The 15,052-nt window shown below is 39.2% G+C and overlaps 1 protein-coding gene across 2 annotated transcripts in view; it reads left to right on the top strand.

Moving 5' to 3' along the window:
- Nucleotides 1-15,052, top strand: part of ULK4 (unc-51 like kinase 4) — a 685,490-nt gene that overhangs the window by 146,527 nt on the left and 523,911 nt on the right. For both annotated transcript variants that reach the window (XM_027774534.1, XM_006155390.3), the window contains one exon: nt 8,426-8,608. In XM_027774534.1, the coding sequence (XP_027630335.1) occupies nt 8,426-8,608 (183 nt within the window). The remainder of the gene's footprint in view (nt 1-8,425; nt 8,609-15,052) is intronic.

Here is a 15,052-nt window from a genome sequence, read left to right as displayed (position 1 = left end):
GTGGTGGATTTTTCTAGGCCAGTCATTTTCTCTTCTATATCTGAGATTCTATTTTCTGAATGATCTAGTCTGCTTTTAACACTTTCAAGGGAGATTTTGACTTCTTGTATTATAGACTTCATCTCTAGCAGTTCCGGTTGAGTCTTTTGTAAAGTGTGCAATTCCTTTTAGATCTTGCAAGAATTTCCTCATCTCCTGGAACTCGTCGACTTCTTTCTCCTTTCTCTTTAGCAGTTCATTGTCTCTCTTCTCTTCCATCTCTGTTAGCTTAGACATTATGAATGCTCTAAATTCCTTATCAGACATTTCCATGATTTTTACCGAACTGCTTGTGGATGAAGAAGAGTTACTCTTTTCCCTTGGAGGAGAGGTATTTTCTCGTTTTCCCATATTTCTCGTGATCCGGTGGTGATTTCTTGTCATCTGATGGATGGTATGTTTCATTCAAATTCTTGAAGTTCAGCCTTAATGTTCAGGAGCAAGCAGACAGAGGTGATCTAGAATCTCTTTGCTGTTCTGTTGTGATCGCTGGTGCATAAGATTCAGTAGATATTGGGGAATATTTTAATCCTATTAGTATTTGGATGTTTAGGTACGGTGTTCTTAGATCCGTTGCTAGCTCGTTTGTTGGAGGCTGAATTATTAGTAGGAAATCTTCATTCCCTGAAAAATCTAATTCGCTGGAGCCATGTGGAACCTTCTTCTCTATACTTCTAATTTTAATCAAATACCTTGGGATTCTTCTAGCCATCCTTCTTTGTATGCCTGTAAGTTCCTTCTCAGAGATAAACTAGGTTCCCATTATTCTCAACATGTCTTCTGATTTGTTCAGTCTCTTCGTGTGGCAAATTCCTATCTGCTCTGGCTGCCTCCCTGGGTTACCCTCTACTTACCCATATCCTTGCCACTAACACTCTTTTCTCTTTACTCCTCCTTAGCTTAACACTCTTTTCCCTTGTCACCCTGTTCTTCAGACTCATAGATACTGACACTGGGAGGAGGGAGGTTTAGGGACTATGGCCTAAGGAATGCAAAGGCCAAGAAGTCATTTTGATACTTTTCCCTGTCTTAACTCCTTCCACTTCATTGTTTACAATCAGATAGTCAATTCTTTTCTGTGATTCTAATTCCTAAGCATCTCTCAGATTTGTGTGCCCCGTTCTCCAGCTCTATCACTACCCCTATAATCCCGGCCACCACCGTTTCTCACCCGGACCACTGGCGTAGCTTCCTAATCTTCCAAAGGCTAGTTTTATGCTCCACCACCTCTATTGTCCACACAGAGTGAGCTTCATAAAATCACGGCTCCTCCTCTTACCTATCTGCTTACTCGTTTAAATAGCTTTCCATGTTTTCCCCCAGAGTATTGACAACACTTCTCTGAAGCACTATGTAGAAGTTGAGAATTGACAAGTGCTGTCAGATTTAGGTCATAATTAATGTGTTAAGCAGTTAGCACTTTTAGAACATTAGTTGTATTGGCTTACTTTATTTTATTATAATGACTTACAGATTGTAAACTCCTTCAAATCTGGGACAGTATATTGTTTATCTCTCTTTCAGTTTGATATTAGATCTGTTGATTACAAATTAGGACTTTTTTTTTCTTCTTCTTTTTTTTTTTTTTTTTGCAAAGATTAAGAGAGAACCTGTGGGCAGCCATCTTATTTTTATGACGTCCAATTCTTGGCGAGAGTAAGAACTCCTCCCCTTCCAAGAAAAGGCATTAATATATTCATGAGGGCCAGGCCCCATGACCCAAACACCACCCACTAGGCCCCACCTCTTAAAGGTTCTACTACTTCTCCAACACCATTACATTGTGGACTCTGCTTTCAGCACCTGAAGTTCTGGGGGACAAACCAGATCCAAACCATAGCAGGATATCTTACAGAGCTGGACTTCCTACTCTATTTTTTCCTGAGCCCACACATCTAGGAATATATTCTGAAGATTACTGTCCCCATGTGGTCATCAGAAGTGAATTTTTAACATTACCGTTAAGATCTTGCATGATGTGGCTCCTGCTTTCCTTTTCTGGCCCATACTGTAACACTCATTCTCTCACTTGCTGTTTTTTGATTAAACTTTTGGTCACTTTTTGGAATTTTCAAGCATTTTTATGCCTCAAGACCTTTCTCCTTGCTGTACCCTTTGTCTAAGATGCCCTCTGTTGGCCTTTCTCACAGGAGACTCCTTATCTTTCAGGTCGCAGCTTAAGTGTCACCTCTTCAGTTAAGTGATCTCTCCCCTTCTCCTTCTCCCCTTCTCTCTATGATTAACTATAATTTCTTTCATATTTTCTCTTATGACAATGAGTACAACTTCATTTATTTAAATTAGTGTGCACAGTCTTTCCTATTAAAGTATCCATTCTAGGAGGATAGGAGCCCACTGGAAGTGTTCAGTAAGTATCTATTGACCAAATGAATGAGCATCAGGTGAAGGATAGCATTGCTTGTGCTGAGGCAGTAATCTGCTCCTTGTTCCACTTTGCTGCCTGTCACTGATTTTCTGATTCATTTCTCTGAATGATTTCTTGGTTCCTGGACTGCTCTACATCATTGTAGTCTGCAGACCAGGAGCATCAGCATCACCTGGGAACTTACTGTAATGGGTAGTTTTTTTTGGCCTTAACCCAGACCTGTTGAATTAGAATCTCTGGAAAGGGGGCCAACAGATGGCATAGGGGTTACATCACTGGACTCCCACATGGCTAACTGTGGTTCGAGTCCTGGACCCGGTGGCTTCAAACTCACTCCAAGCACATGTACATGTGTGCTCAAGAACCTGGGAGGAAAATGAATGAGAAGGGATTGCAATGTGGCCACCACCCCCCACCCCCGTGGGGTTATTTCTTGCTTTCTGTCTCTCTGATGAGCACACATGCCCTATAGCAAAAATTGCTTCAAAAAAGAAAAAAAAAAATCTCTGGGAGGAGAGGCCTGGAGATCTGCATTTCAACTAGCCTCCAGGTGACTGTGCTTCAAAAAAGAAAAAAAAAATCTCTGGGAGGAAAGGCCTAGTGATCTGCATTTCAACTAGCCTCCAGGTGACTTTGCTTGCTGATGTTTGAGACCCTGTGCTCTAGATCATTGATCCTTTAGAAAAACACTCGTATAGCTGGGATTGACTAATGTGTCCTTCCATGCAGGAGTGGTATCATTGGTAGTTGGAGGGAGTGGACCTGACTTGAGAATGTGTTAACTAGATGAAAATGATTCTTAGAATTATTGAGATCATAGGGAATCTCTCTAAAGGAAGCATAGGGGAACAAGAGAAACGCATAGTGTCAGAGTGAGTAAAATTGCTCCTATGAGGGAAGTAACTGGAGTAATCGTAATTACTGAAGTGATAAGATGAAAAGGGATCAGAAAATGAAGTACACTGGGCATTGGTTCTCACTGGAGCTGCGGAAGGCTTTTCAAACAAGATCGACTACTTCCTCTTCCATCTCCATCCCCTTTCTATATGCTGATGCATCTTAAGATCTTTCATGGTTCAGATGAGCCCCTGTGTATAGTTTGAGAAAGCTCCTGGGGTAATTTCATATAACATCAGAAACTCATTGGAAAGACCAAAAAGAAATGCTTCTTAATTTTTTTCTTCCTGGATGATTCTGTTCATGCTTCTCTCTCTCTCTCTTTTGTTTCATGTTTCTGATAGATATGCTGGCTTCACTTTTCAATTAGTCTGTTTCGTAGAGGTGGATGTTATAGAACAGACTAAGAAAATCGAAATCTGGAAGTAATACTAAATGTTCTTTTTGAAGTAAATTGTAAAGTGAACTTTCAACTGGAACTGTTTTTCCAGTATTAACATGTAGTCTCAAACTCTGTTTTGGTAAATAAATATATTTTTAAAAGAATTATTTAATTTATTATTATTATCTTTTAAATTTTGCTTTAAGACATGTGTGTTCACCAGAGAGAGAGAAAGCAAGCCTCCAGGCCCGGGACTTGAACCATGGTTGGTCATGTGGCACTCCAGCTTCCCAGCCAATCACCATGCCAAATGCTGGTCCTGATAAATAAAATTTTAAAACAAAATTACATAAGATCAGATTTGATATTTGATCTTTTTTTAATTCAGAAAATAAAACCTCTATTGCTCTAAAATGATCTTCTAGCTCCCTTCATTGCTTTGAATACTGTTAGGACGTAAGCAAAATCATGACATATTCTTCTGTGTAAAAACACATTAGGACTTTTCCAACAACCCGATATTCAGAAATAGTGTGGAAAAATCCTTTATTAAGAAACTTCCCATTATTGGGTAGGGATTTTATATAAATAGAAGGTTAGTTTTGCTGTGTGAGCTCCTCTAGGAATTGTTACAGTGCTAATTAGACTTACTGTTTTGCTGTGTTGAAGTTCTGTTGGAAGAATTCTAATTTGCTTGAAAAATTCTCGTTACAGTGTGATCTTAAGGGACATCACTTAATACATTCTTTTAAAAAGATACTTGGGTTAAGAAAATAATGGAACCATTCTGTTTTGATTTTATAAATAGCAATTTTATTGGATTTATTACAAGTAAGTTTATGAAACTCTCCTGATTTTTTAATCAGAACTTTTTTAATCAGTGTATTTTTTAGTGAATTGATTTTTCATATTCCTATTTTCAGATATTACTGCTACCTTTCTACCAAAACTCACACAATTTGGATTTTTGATTTGAAGAATCCCACTTTTATATTTTCTTAATCAAGATGTTTAACCTACCCCTTTGTAACTCTCTTGGAAGAAAGAGGAGTGATGATACTGTGATTTGAAAGATGCTCAAAGAAGAGTTTGTTTGTTTATTTATCTATTTATTTAATTATTTTTTTCTATAGAATGAGTGTACTCGCTGGAGAAAGAAAGAAAAACAGAGAGAGAGAGAGAGAGAGAGAGAAGAGAAGAGAAGAGAAGAGAAGAGAAGAGAGGAGAGGAGAGAAGAGTGAGAAGGAGAGAAAGTGACAAAGGACCCTCTGTGAGATATGGCCATATCACAATCCCTTCTCCTCCATTCTCCTCTCAGGATTTTGGACACACTTGAACACATGCCTGGCATGTTGATCAAGCTGCTAGGTTTGGGACTCTACAGACTCAGGAGGCCATGCGAGATCTAGCCACTTTAACTACTATGCCGCCAGCTGGCCTGAGTTCAATTATTGCATGGAGTTGTTTTATTCTTATGTGACTATCTCTAAATGAATATAAATCACTGGTATATGCTTGAAATGCGGTCAGTTATTAGTAAGACAGAATTTTATGTGTCACATACTGCAGGAAGAGGGACAGTGATTTTAGGCAGCAGTCTACCGTTAGTGTTTTGCAAACACTTATTTTTTGGTACATTTTATTTACTCATTTACTTCAGAAAGAGCAGCAAATACATACAATATCACGGCGGCAAACTTTTCTGTAAATATTTATTTCAATATAATCTTAAAAATGTTCAATGTAGGGGGCTAGCAGGTGGTGTGGTAGTTAAGGTGCTGGATTCTCATATGGCTAATTGTGGTTTGTGTCCCGGACCTGGTAGCTTGAAAATCAAGCCAGGTGTGTGTGCCTGTTTCCCCCAAATCCCAGGAGAATTGAAGAGAAGAGATTGCAGTGTAGCCATTCCCCCTGGGGTGCGATTTCTCACTTTCTCTCCCTCTGTCAGTCCCTTTCTCTGTCCAGTGAGTGCATGCACCTGATAACAAAAGCATTTTAAAAAATGGAATATAGCCATTACATTGGAATTTATCTTTAAAAAGTATTACAATAATACTATGAGTTTATTTCAAAACTTTGATCAACACACGGGAACCAGCAGTTAGTGTAATGGCTATGTTGCTGGACTCCCACGTAGTCGACCGCGGTTCGCATCCCGGACCCGGTGGCTTAAAACTCACGCCGGGTACGTGTGCGTGCATGCCCAAGATCCCGAGAGGAGAATGGAGGAGAAGGGATTGCAGTGTGACCATCCCGCCTGGGGGGTGATTTCTCGCTTTCTGTCTCTATGTCTCTCTCTGTCTGGTGAGTGCACGCGCCCTATAGTGAAAATACCTCTCTACCCCCCCCCCAAAAAAAAAAAAAAACTTTGACCAACACAGATAGAGAAGGTTTCAGATTCTTTTTCCACGTCCCACCTCTCAGTGCTACTCTCAAGAGACAGCAACTGGAGATGGTTCTTGTAGATTTTCATTGATAGTAGCTATATTTACCTTTTTTTTACCATCAGATTAACATTTTCTTTAAAGATTGCCAAAAATGGTTTAGGATTAAGTAAAAACATTTCTTTTAAGTGTTTAATTTTGGAGGAAGATTGAGTTTTATACCAATCTACACTTATTTTCCTTATTTTATTGATAGAAATAACTTCTACAGGAAATTCATTCTTGAAAATAGATAAAAGGTTAATTTTTTATCCTTAAGACTTTTGAGAAAATGAAAATATTTTTGAAAACCTTTTGTATCTTTTTCCTTCTTTCTTTTCCTTTCCTTTTCTTGACATCATGTATCTAACAAGTTGTCTTATATTTGGTCTTTTCATTATTAATTAAGGTTATAAATCTGTTTAAAATATAAATTAATAATTTATTATATTATTATATTAAATTTATTATTATATTAAATTAATAATAAATTCTATGACAATTATAATGATTTTTTTAAAAGAGATTTTTTGCTATAGGGCACATGTGCTTGGTGGAGAGACAAGATAGACAGAAAGCGAGAACTCACCCCGACCCTGCCAGGGGAGATGGCCCAGTGTATTTTAAGCCGCCGAGTCCAGGATTTGAACTGCGGTTGACTACATGGGAGTCCAGAGATGTAGCCGTTATGCCATCTGCTGGCTCCCTAAAGTTAATGTTTTTAATTTGCCAGAAGGTGTGCATACTTAGTTGAGAGAGAGAGAGAAAGAGAGAGAGAGAAAGGGAGAATGCACCCCTCCCCACCATGGGGATGGTCACAGTGTAGGGTGGGCGGTCATGCCACAAGTCCTTCTCATCTTTACTTCCCTCCTTGAGGGATTTTGGACATACACCTGGTGTGTTTCTCAAGCCACCAAGTCTGGGACTTGAAACATGCAGTCGACCATGTGGAATCTAGCCACTTTGACCTCTGTGCCACTGACTGGCTTAATTAATGTTTTACAAAACTATTTTTGGCTTAAGTTTATTTCTCTCTTTGGGGTCTCCCACATGCACATGGAATATGGCCATCTCTGTGTTTTGTTTGAACACTGCCAAGGATTGGCGCTGGATGGCAGTGCAGAGGTAAAACGCAGTGCTGTGTGAGGCTAACCGGTCAGGGAAGGTTCCAGGTTTGTGTCTGGAGACCTCCCTGATTGTGTGCCCATGACCTGGGGCTGGCTGACGCTGGGGGTGGGTACTGGCATCAAGGCCCCGATGGGGTTCCCTCTCACGCCCTCTCATGGAAGAAACAAACTTACAGAAAAACCACTCTAACTACTTGTTAGCTATATGCCTTTGGGCAAGTTACTTCAATATTCTGTGCTTTAGTTTTATAATCTATACAATGAGGACATTGCCACTACTTTTCTTATTCATTGTCCGAAGAATAAAATTAGATCCTCTTCAGATATTCTCAGATAGTATTCATCACACAGTAAGCACTAAATATTACCTATTATAATTTTTAAAAATTATTTTATTTATCTTTGCTTATTTTAATTTGACCAGAGATGGGGGAGAAGAGAGAGAGAGAGAGAGAGAGAGAGAGAAAGAAAGCCGCCAGGTCTGGGACTTGAACCACAGTCGGCCATGTGGAAGTCTAGCACCCTTAGCGACCATGCCATCTGCTGACCCCACCCTATTATAATAATTTTTAAACACTTACTTTAGTGTCTGTACAAAGAAGGTATTTATTAATACGTTTAATTACTTAACGGGAACATTTTCTATATAGATTTTGAATTAACTTGTAAATTTAATGATTATAATAGTCTCTAGTGTTTTAAAACAACTTCAGCTTTTACTGGCATCTATATTATTATTATTTTTTTTTTTGAGAAATTTTTGAATAGGTCATGTGTGCTTGCCAGACAGACAGAGAGACAGAAAGACAGAAAGCAAGAAATCACACCCCAGGGGGATGGCCACGCCGCAATCCCTTCTCCTCCATTCTCCTGTCAGGATCTTGGGCACTCACGCGCATGTGCCCGGCGTGAGTTTTTGATCCACTGGGTCTGGGACTCGAACCTTGGTCAACTACATGGGAGTCTGGTGACATAGCCATTACGCTAACTGCTGGTCTCCAATTATTGTTTTGTTTTTATGTTTGTGGGAAATTTCCAACTTGTGCCAAAATACGTACTAAAGGAGCAAGGTGAGCACCTCCTATGCCTTTCCACCGAAGCTTGGGTCGTCTTTCAGAGGAACGGCTAATGCACTTGGAGTCGTCTGACATCCGTTGTCCTGTCTCTGCAGGCCTTGTGCAGGATCACCCGTCATTCTCCGACTGCCTTCCAGAATGTTATTGAGAAGGTGGGCCTGAACTCCGTCATAACCTCCCTGGCCTCGGCCATCTGCAGAGTACAGCAGTACATGTTGACCTTGTTCACTGCCATGTTGTCCTGTGGGATCCATCTTCAAAGGCTCATCCAAGAAAAGGTTTGACTTCGATTTCACCTGTTACTGCACTTTAGAAATGGTTTCCTCCTGCAGTTTTAATGTTTCAAGATGTAATATCATCTTTGTGGGATTGATTTCCATCCCAAGGGGCTTTTTTGAATTTTGCCCAACCCCTATACCGTAGAGCATTCATCTGAAGACGTTCTAAGAGTCTTTGAATGACTAAAATAGGAATCCAGTAAATGGCTTCTGTCTGCTTGTTCCATTTTAGTAAGGAAAAATTAGAAAATTTCTGAGTTTTTCCTACATGCTCGAATTTCTCTTGCCTTATTAACCTCAGGCCCCACCTCTTTCTGTCTGGCTATCCTTTACCTGCCTTACGGAGAATCCCCTTTGCATTCTCTGCTTACTCTGACTCATTTTCATTCTTTCCTTGTCTAACACTCTGCCAACCAAGTCACCTTCACAGTCCCCTTTCTTGTTATTAACTTAGTCCCCGTTTAGTCCTTTAATATCCCTTGATTTTAGACCCAGTGGAGTATGTAAATATCAGAATTATTTCACAGACCAGAGAGCTGTAAGCTCTGCTCTATAGTCATCTTTTCCAGAGTGCCTCCCTAGCCCCTTACAGAAGGGTGACCTCTGGACTGCAGCACCCCTGAGCAGCTTGTTGGAGACCCGGACCTCCACTCCCTGCCGCGGACCTTATATATGTGTGTGTGTGGAAAACAATGAGTCAAAGTTAGAGATACTTTCAATTGTGCTTCTCTCAGTTTTTTTTTTTTTTTTTGAGCGGTTTTTGCTATAGGGCGTGTCCGCTCGCCAGACAGACAGAGACAGACAAACAGAAAGCAAGAAAGGGGGGTGATGGCCACCCCGCAATCCCTTCTTCTCCATTCTCCTCTCGGGATCTTGGGCACACACGCACATGTGTCTGGCATGAGTTTTAAGCCACCGGGTCCGGGACTCAAACAACGGTCTACTACAGGGGAGCCCAGCGACTTAGCCATTACGCTAACTGCTGGTCCCATGTACTTCTCTCAGTTTTAAATGTGAATGTGTGTGTTGTGACTCTTCATGAGGGAAATGTAGTTTGCAGCATTCTTTAAACATATTCTTTAAACTGTAGTAGACAGCTTTCTTTAAACCAATCATCCTATTTTTCCTCCGGGGGATGGATACACTTTTCAAATCAGAGTTCTTCAAAACAATAGTAAAGGTTTTACTTCTCAGAAGCAAAATGGAACCACTTAAATACTTTGTTTATCATGATTCTTCTGCACTAAATGCAATATGTTAAATTCCAGTTTTTATAATACAAATTAAAATTTCAATAACTTATGAATAACTATCAGATTTACATTGTTAGTTATATATAACTGTCAGATCTCACTTGATCTGTGAAACTCCAAATAGAAAATCACTTTCTGCCTTTAATTATTTTGATTTATATTCTGCTAAGAAACTCCTCAGAGAAAGTATTTTTTTCTGTATCTGTATGTCTAGTTTTGCTATTAGATTTTCCAAATCATTAAATGTTATTATCATTGTATTAGAAAAAGTAGCACTTGGGTAGTTTTATTATGTAAATTGTGCTAAGAGATGCTATGAATTTTAGTAGGTTTTTCTTTCACCTTTAGAATAGGCATGGATTGATTAAGTTTCAAATGTATTATTTCAGAAAGGCAGTAAAATAACATGGTTTATTAGTATGATTTTTAGTTGTTTTATAATATATAACTACTATTTCATGTATCTTAAAGAAATGAATGCATGAACAGTTAAATGTATGGCATGATAATTAATCTTTCACTTTTGATTAGTATTGATATTTTTAAAAAATTTTTTACTTAGTAGAAAATGCATAACATGAGATCAACAAATGGGGTAATGGTTACATCGCTGGACTCCCTTGTAATCAACCTTGGTTGGAGTCCTGGACCTGGCAGCTTAAAACTCATGCCAGGATTGTGTGTGTGTGTGTGTGTGTGTGTGTGTGTGCGTGCATGTGTGCCCAAAATCCCACGAGAAAATTAGAAGAGAAGGGATTGTGGTGTGGGGAATGATTTCTTGCTTTCTTCTTTCTGGCAGTGCATGTACCCTATAGCAAAAATCTCTCTTAAAAAAATACATAAAATTGAAAAAAAACATAAAATTGAACATTTTACCAATTTTTAAATGTAGAATTCAGTAGTGTTGAGTATATTCACATTGTTGTGAAACAAAATTCCCGAACTTTTTCAATTTGCAAAACTGAATCTCTATACCTGTGAAACATTTTGGGTTTTACAGTATTAGAAGACTCTGGACTTAATAAATAGTCTTATTTACAAGGACTCCCTCTGACAGTGAACTCATGGTGGGTGGGAAGGAGTGTGCCGCCTTTTTTCTGACATGTCTGGGTAGAAAGCCAGTTTCCCAGTGGACTTTTTGACACCCCGGGGAGTAGAAGAATCCCTTATTATAACTGGGTGAGAGCGAGATTTCAAGCTTCCCACTAGGCTGCCTCTGAGGACACCCTGGCCGGTTGCTGGAAGGGTTCCCCAGTACTAACTTCACTGACTCTGGCCGGTTGGGGAGCGGTACCTCATTACTGGTGAAAGGTAGTATAAAAGAAGAGTGAAGAGCCCCGTTTGAAATAGGGTCAAGGCAGCTGAAGGAAAATGCGTGAGGACGGTGACCTGGGAATGCTCACCTGGGCCTGTTTCTGAGCCTCGTTGATCCGTTCTCTCCACCGAAGCACAAGAAAGGACTTTGCTCTGATGTTCCCCCATTGTCAGCCTATAGCATGGACCCACCAAAGGAGAAAACACTCCCTTTTAACCCTCTCTCCAAAGTTTGCTTAACTGAGCCCGTATTGCAGGAGGAAAGCTTGAAGAAGGACATCACACAATCTCGCAATCGCTCTCGCGGGTTCCCCAAGCCCATCCAGCTGTTGAGCTATTGAACACTTTCCTTTTCTCTCCCCATTCATGACTCTTCCTTAAATCTGTGAAACCTTGTAACGTTCATCCGGGGCAGCCTGGATGTTGTGTGTCTGGGCCCGAATAAACTCTGTGCTTTACTTACTCTGTCTCGGGTCTTCTATGGCAGGTTGACCGAGGTGAAGGTGCAGGCTTCCTACTCTGCTTTCTCTAATACTGTCATGGCAGGGAAGGGACAGAAGCTGTTCCTGCGATATATCGGTGGAAATCCAGGTTCCTCAAGTCTCCACAGGCCCAGTGGCTGCGGGTGTGAGGGGTGTGGGGGAGTGGGAGACCTTGCTATTGCTGGTTTGGGGTGAAAGTTCCAGCTCTCTCTCCTTTTTTGACACCACTGTGGCATGGGACAGGGTTGGGGTGCCTTCTTACGGGCACATGATATTGGAAGTCTAGGGCCCTCCTTGCCTTTTGTTGATGAACGTGGGGTAAAAAGTTTTAAAAATATTTTTGGAACCAGCAGATGGCATAATAGTTATGCCACTGGACTCCCACGTAGTTGATGTGGTTCAAGTCCTGGACCTGGTGACTTAAAACTCACACTGGGTGCATGTGCATGTGTACACAAAATCCTGAGAGGAGAATGGAGGAGAAGGGATTCATGCGTGACCGTCTCCTTTTAGGGGGGTGATTTCTTGCTTTCTATCTCTCTCTCTCTCTGTCTCTCTCTTTCTGTCTCTCTAGTGAGCACACGTACCCTATAGCAAAAGTTTCTCAAAAATTAAACAAAAATTGTTTTGTTTCTTCTAACTATTTTTCCCCATGGTTTTTCCCAAGGTAGACTAGCTATTGTCTACAGTTTTGTGTCTTATCAGGCTGACCCTTTCTTGGTCCTGTAGCTTGAGAGAACTAGTTGTTCTTGTGTATTTGTGTATGGGTACGTATTGGTGTTTCTTGGCTCAGGATTTTCCAGCATCTAATTTAGGATATAAGAAGCCAAAAGACAGTCCTGAGATCCCTAGCTGGTCTACCTTCTCTCTCTTTCTCAGTCTTTTTATATTTGTTTTGTATGTAATGTTCAGTGTTTTTAGCTGTACTTAGTAGGGGGGTATAAGTAGGAAACACTTCTTCCTTCTAGTTTTTAAATGTACATATGACAATTCAATAATGTACAATCAATTTTCACTTAAAATACAAGATTCTATGTTTTATAATTCAGAAAATCTGAATCCCACGTAGCCGACTATACAGTTTGAGTCACACTTTTTACTGACATTGTAACTATTTGCAAACATATAAAACTATAGGGTTATATATCAACCACAAAGGAAAAACTTTTAAAAATTGAGACCAACCTAGCACTTTGACTTAAAATTTATCCTAAGGGAACATTTTAGAATGTCCATACCAAAGGATCCAGGCAGAAGAATGTTCAGCCTGGCCAAACAATGGAAATTCTTAAATGTGGAATATTGAATTGTTGGATTAAATTGTAGCACCTTTATATGGTGGATGTCGTAACTTTTTAAACAAATGTTTACTCATTTATTCTATTTGTTATTATTACTATTTTTAAAATTTGACCAGAGAGAGACAGAGAGAGAAGGGGAAAGTGAGAAAGCAAGACACCAGGTCTGGGACTTGAACTGCTGTTGGCCATGTGTGAATCTAATGCCTTTAACCACCATGCCACCTGCTGGCCTCTGTCATAACATTTTAAAATGACATTGAAGAGTTGTATTAATTGACTTAGACACATATTCCAACTATTACTTCAAATAGGAAAAATATAGTTGCCTTTTTTTTTGAGAGGTTTTCACCATAGGGCGCGTATGCTCACCAGAAAGACAGAGAGAGACAGAAAGCAAGAAATCATCCCCCGGGGGGATGACCATGCCGCATTCCCTTCTCCTCCATTCTTCTCTTGGGATGTTGGGCATGCATGCACATATACCTAGAGTGAGTTTAAGCCACCGGGTCCAGGACTTGAACCATGGTCAACTACATGGGAGTACATCAACGTAACCATTATGCCATCTGCTGACCCCAGTACAGTTTACTAGACAATACACATTTGATCCAGTTTCCATAAAAAGATACTCATGGCATGTGTACATGGCAGTGGGGTAGGGGCATACATGTATGTGTTTATACGTATGTATATGTACATGTACGGGGGTTTCAAAAAGTTTGTGGGAAAGTAGAATTAAAGTGTGAGTTTATTATAGTCCAAAAAGTTCAAATCCATTTATAGTTTCTTCATAATGTATTTTTTTTCTTGAACCTTTGGAAGATTTTTCATATGCATGGTAAATATGAACTTGATATATACTAAAATTTTTACAGTTTACTGCAGTAAGATAAGCACTTTAGCCTTTTGTTTTCTGAACTCCATATTTTCTGAATTTTCAATCTAAGACATTATACATTTCAAGATTAATGAAAGTTATCAATACAACCAGATAAAAAATTAGGGCTGACTACTTGAGGTTTCTAGATATTATCATTAAGGAAAGTTGTAACGATCTCATCGAATATCCGGCTCCTCAGTAAACAGCATGGAGTATCTCTGTGCACTGCAGCTTGGCTGTGGTTCCTACTGCAGGTTCAGTGTTTTAATCACATAGCAGAGCCTGAATAATAAGCCCGAAGCTGTGGAGCTCTATGTTTTTTGGAAGTACCATGGAAGATTACTATGAAAAATTTCACTCAGGTACAACTTTGAAACATTCTGATATTATATATGTTCATTTTTTTCCCTTAGAGGTCACTAGGCATGGAGACTCAGTGTTTCCATAAAGCATTTAATATATGGAAATGAATTTATACATATTAATTAGCTTGATTTTTTACATTATATTATTTCTAGTCTGTATCAATAAATGTCCTCTGAAAGGCATTTTTTCTTTTTATTTAAATTTATTTATTTATATTCATTCACTATACATCATTACAATATACAAAATGAGATTTCCCATCCAGAGTACACTGTATATTGGCTTAGTCAAGCACGTCAACATACGTGTTATCAACAAATAATTTTCCACTTATTTCCTGTATATTTTGCCTTTTTCTTTTTTTTTTGGCCATCCTTGCTTCCCTATCCCTCACCATCTGCCATGTCCCACCCTCCTCCCACATTGTCTCTGGTATCCATGGTTGCTTTCTATGCCTTTTTTCCCCATTTAATTTATTCGCTGATAGTTAGTCTAAATATTTCCAGTAGCAAGTGCAGCTGATATATACATAACCATGAACACAAGTCTGACTTTAGGCGTAAACCTCAGTGAGTAGAATGAACATACCATAAAGTAGCACCTAGATGGGGTTATATAGCTTACTGCAGTCATCAAATACGTATTTTTTAAAAATTTCGATAAAAACAGTTTTTGTGTTTTATTTTTTTCTCCTGAAACTTTTTTTAAATAAATTAATTTACATTCATCCCTAAGCATTATCACAACATACCAAATGTGGTTTCCCATCTAGAATAAACTGCATAGTGGCTTAATCATGCATGTTATCAATAATTTTCCATTTCTAGTTTCATATATATATATATATA

This window comes from Tupaia chinensis, unplaced genomic scaffold (assembly GCF_000334495.1).
Source record: "Tupaia chinensis unplaced genomic scaffold, TupChi_1.0 Scaffold000451_2, whole genome shotgun sequence".
Taxonomy (NCBI): Eukaryota; Metazoa; Chordata; class Mammalia; order Scandentia; family Tupaiidae; genus Tupaia; species Tupaia belangeri.
Note: the sequence above shows the minus strand (reverse complement) of the source record. Positions and strands in the feature narration are given on the sequence as shown.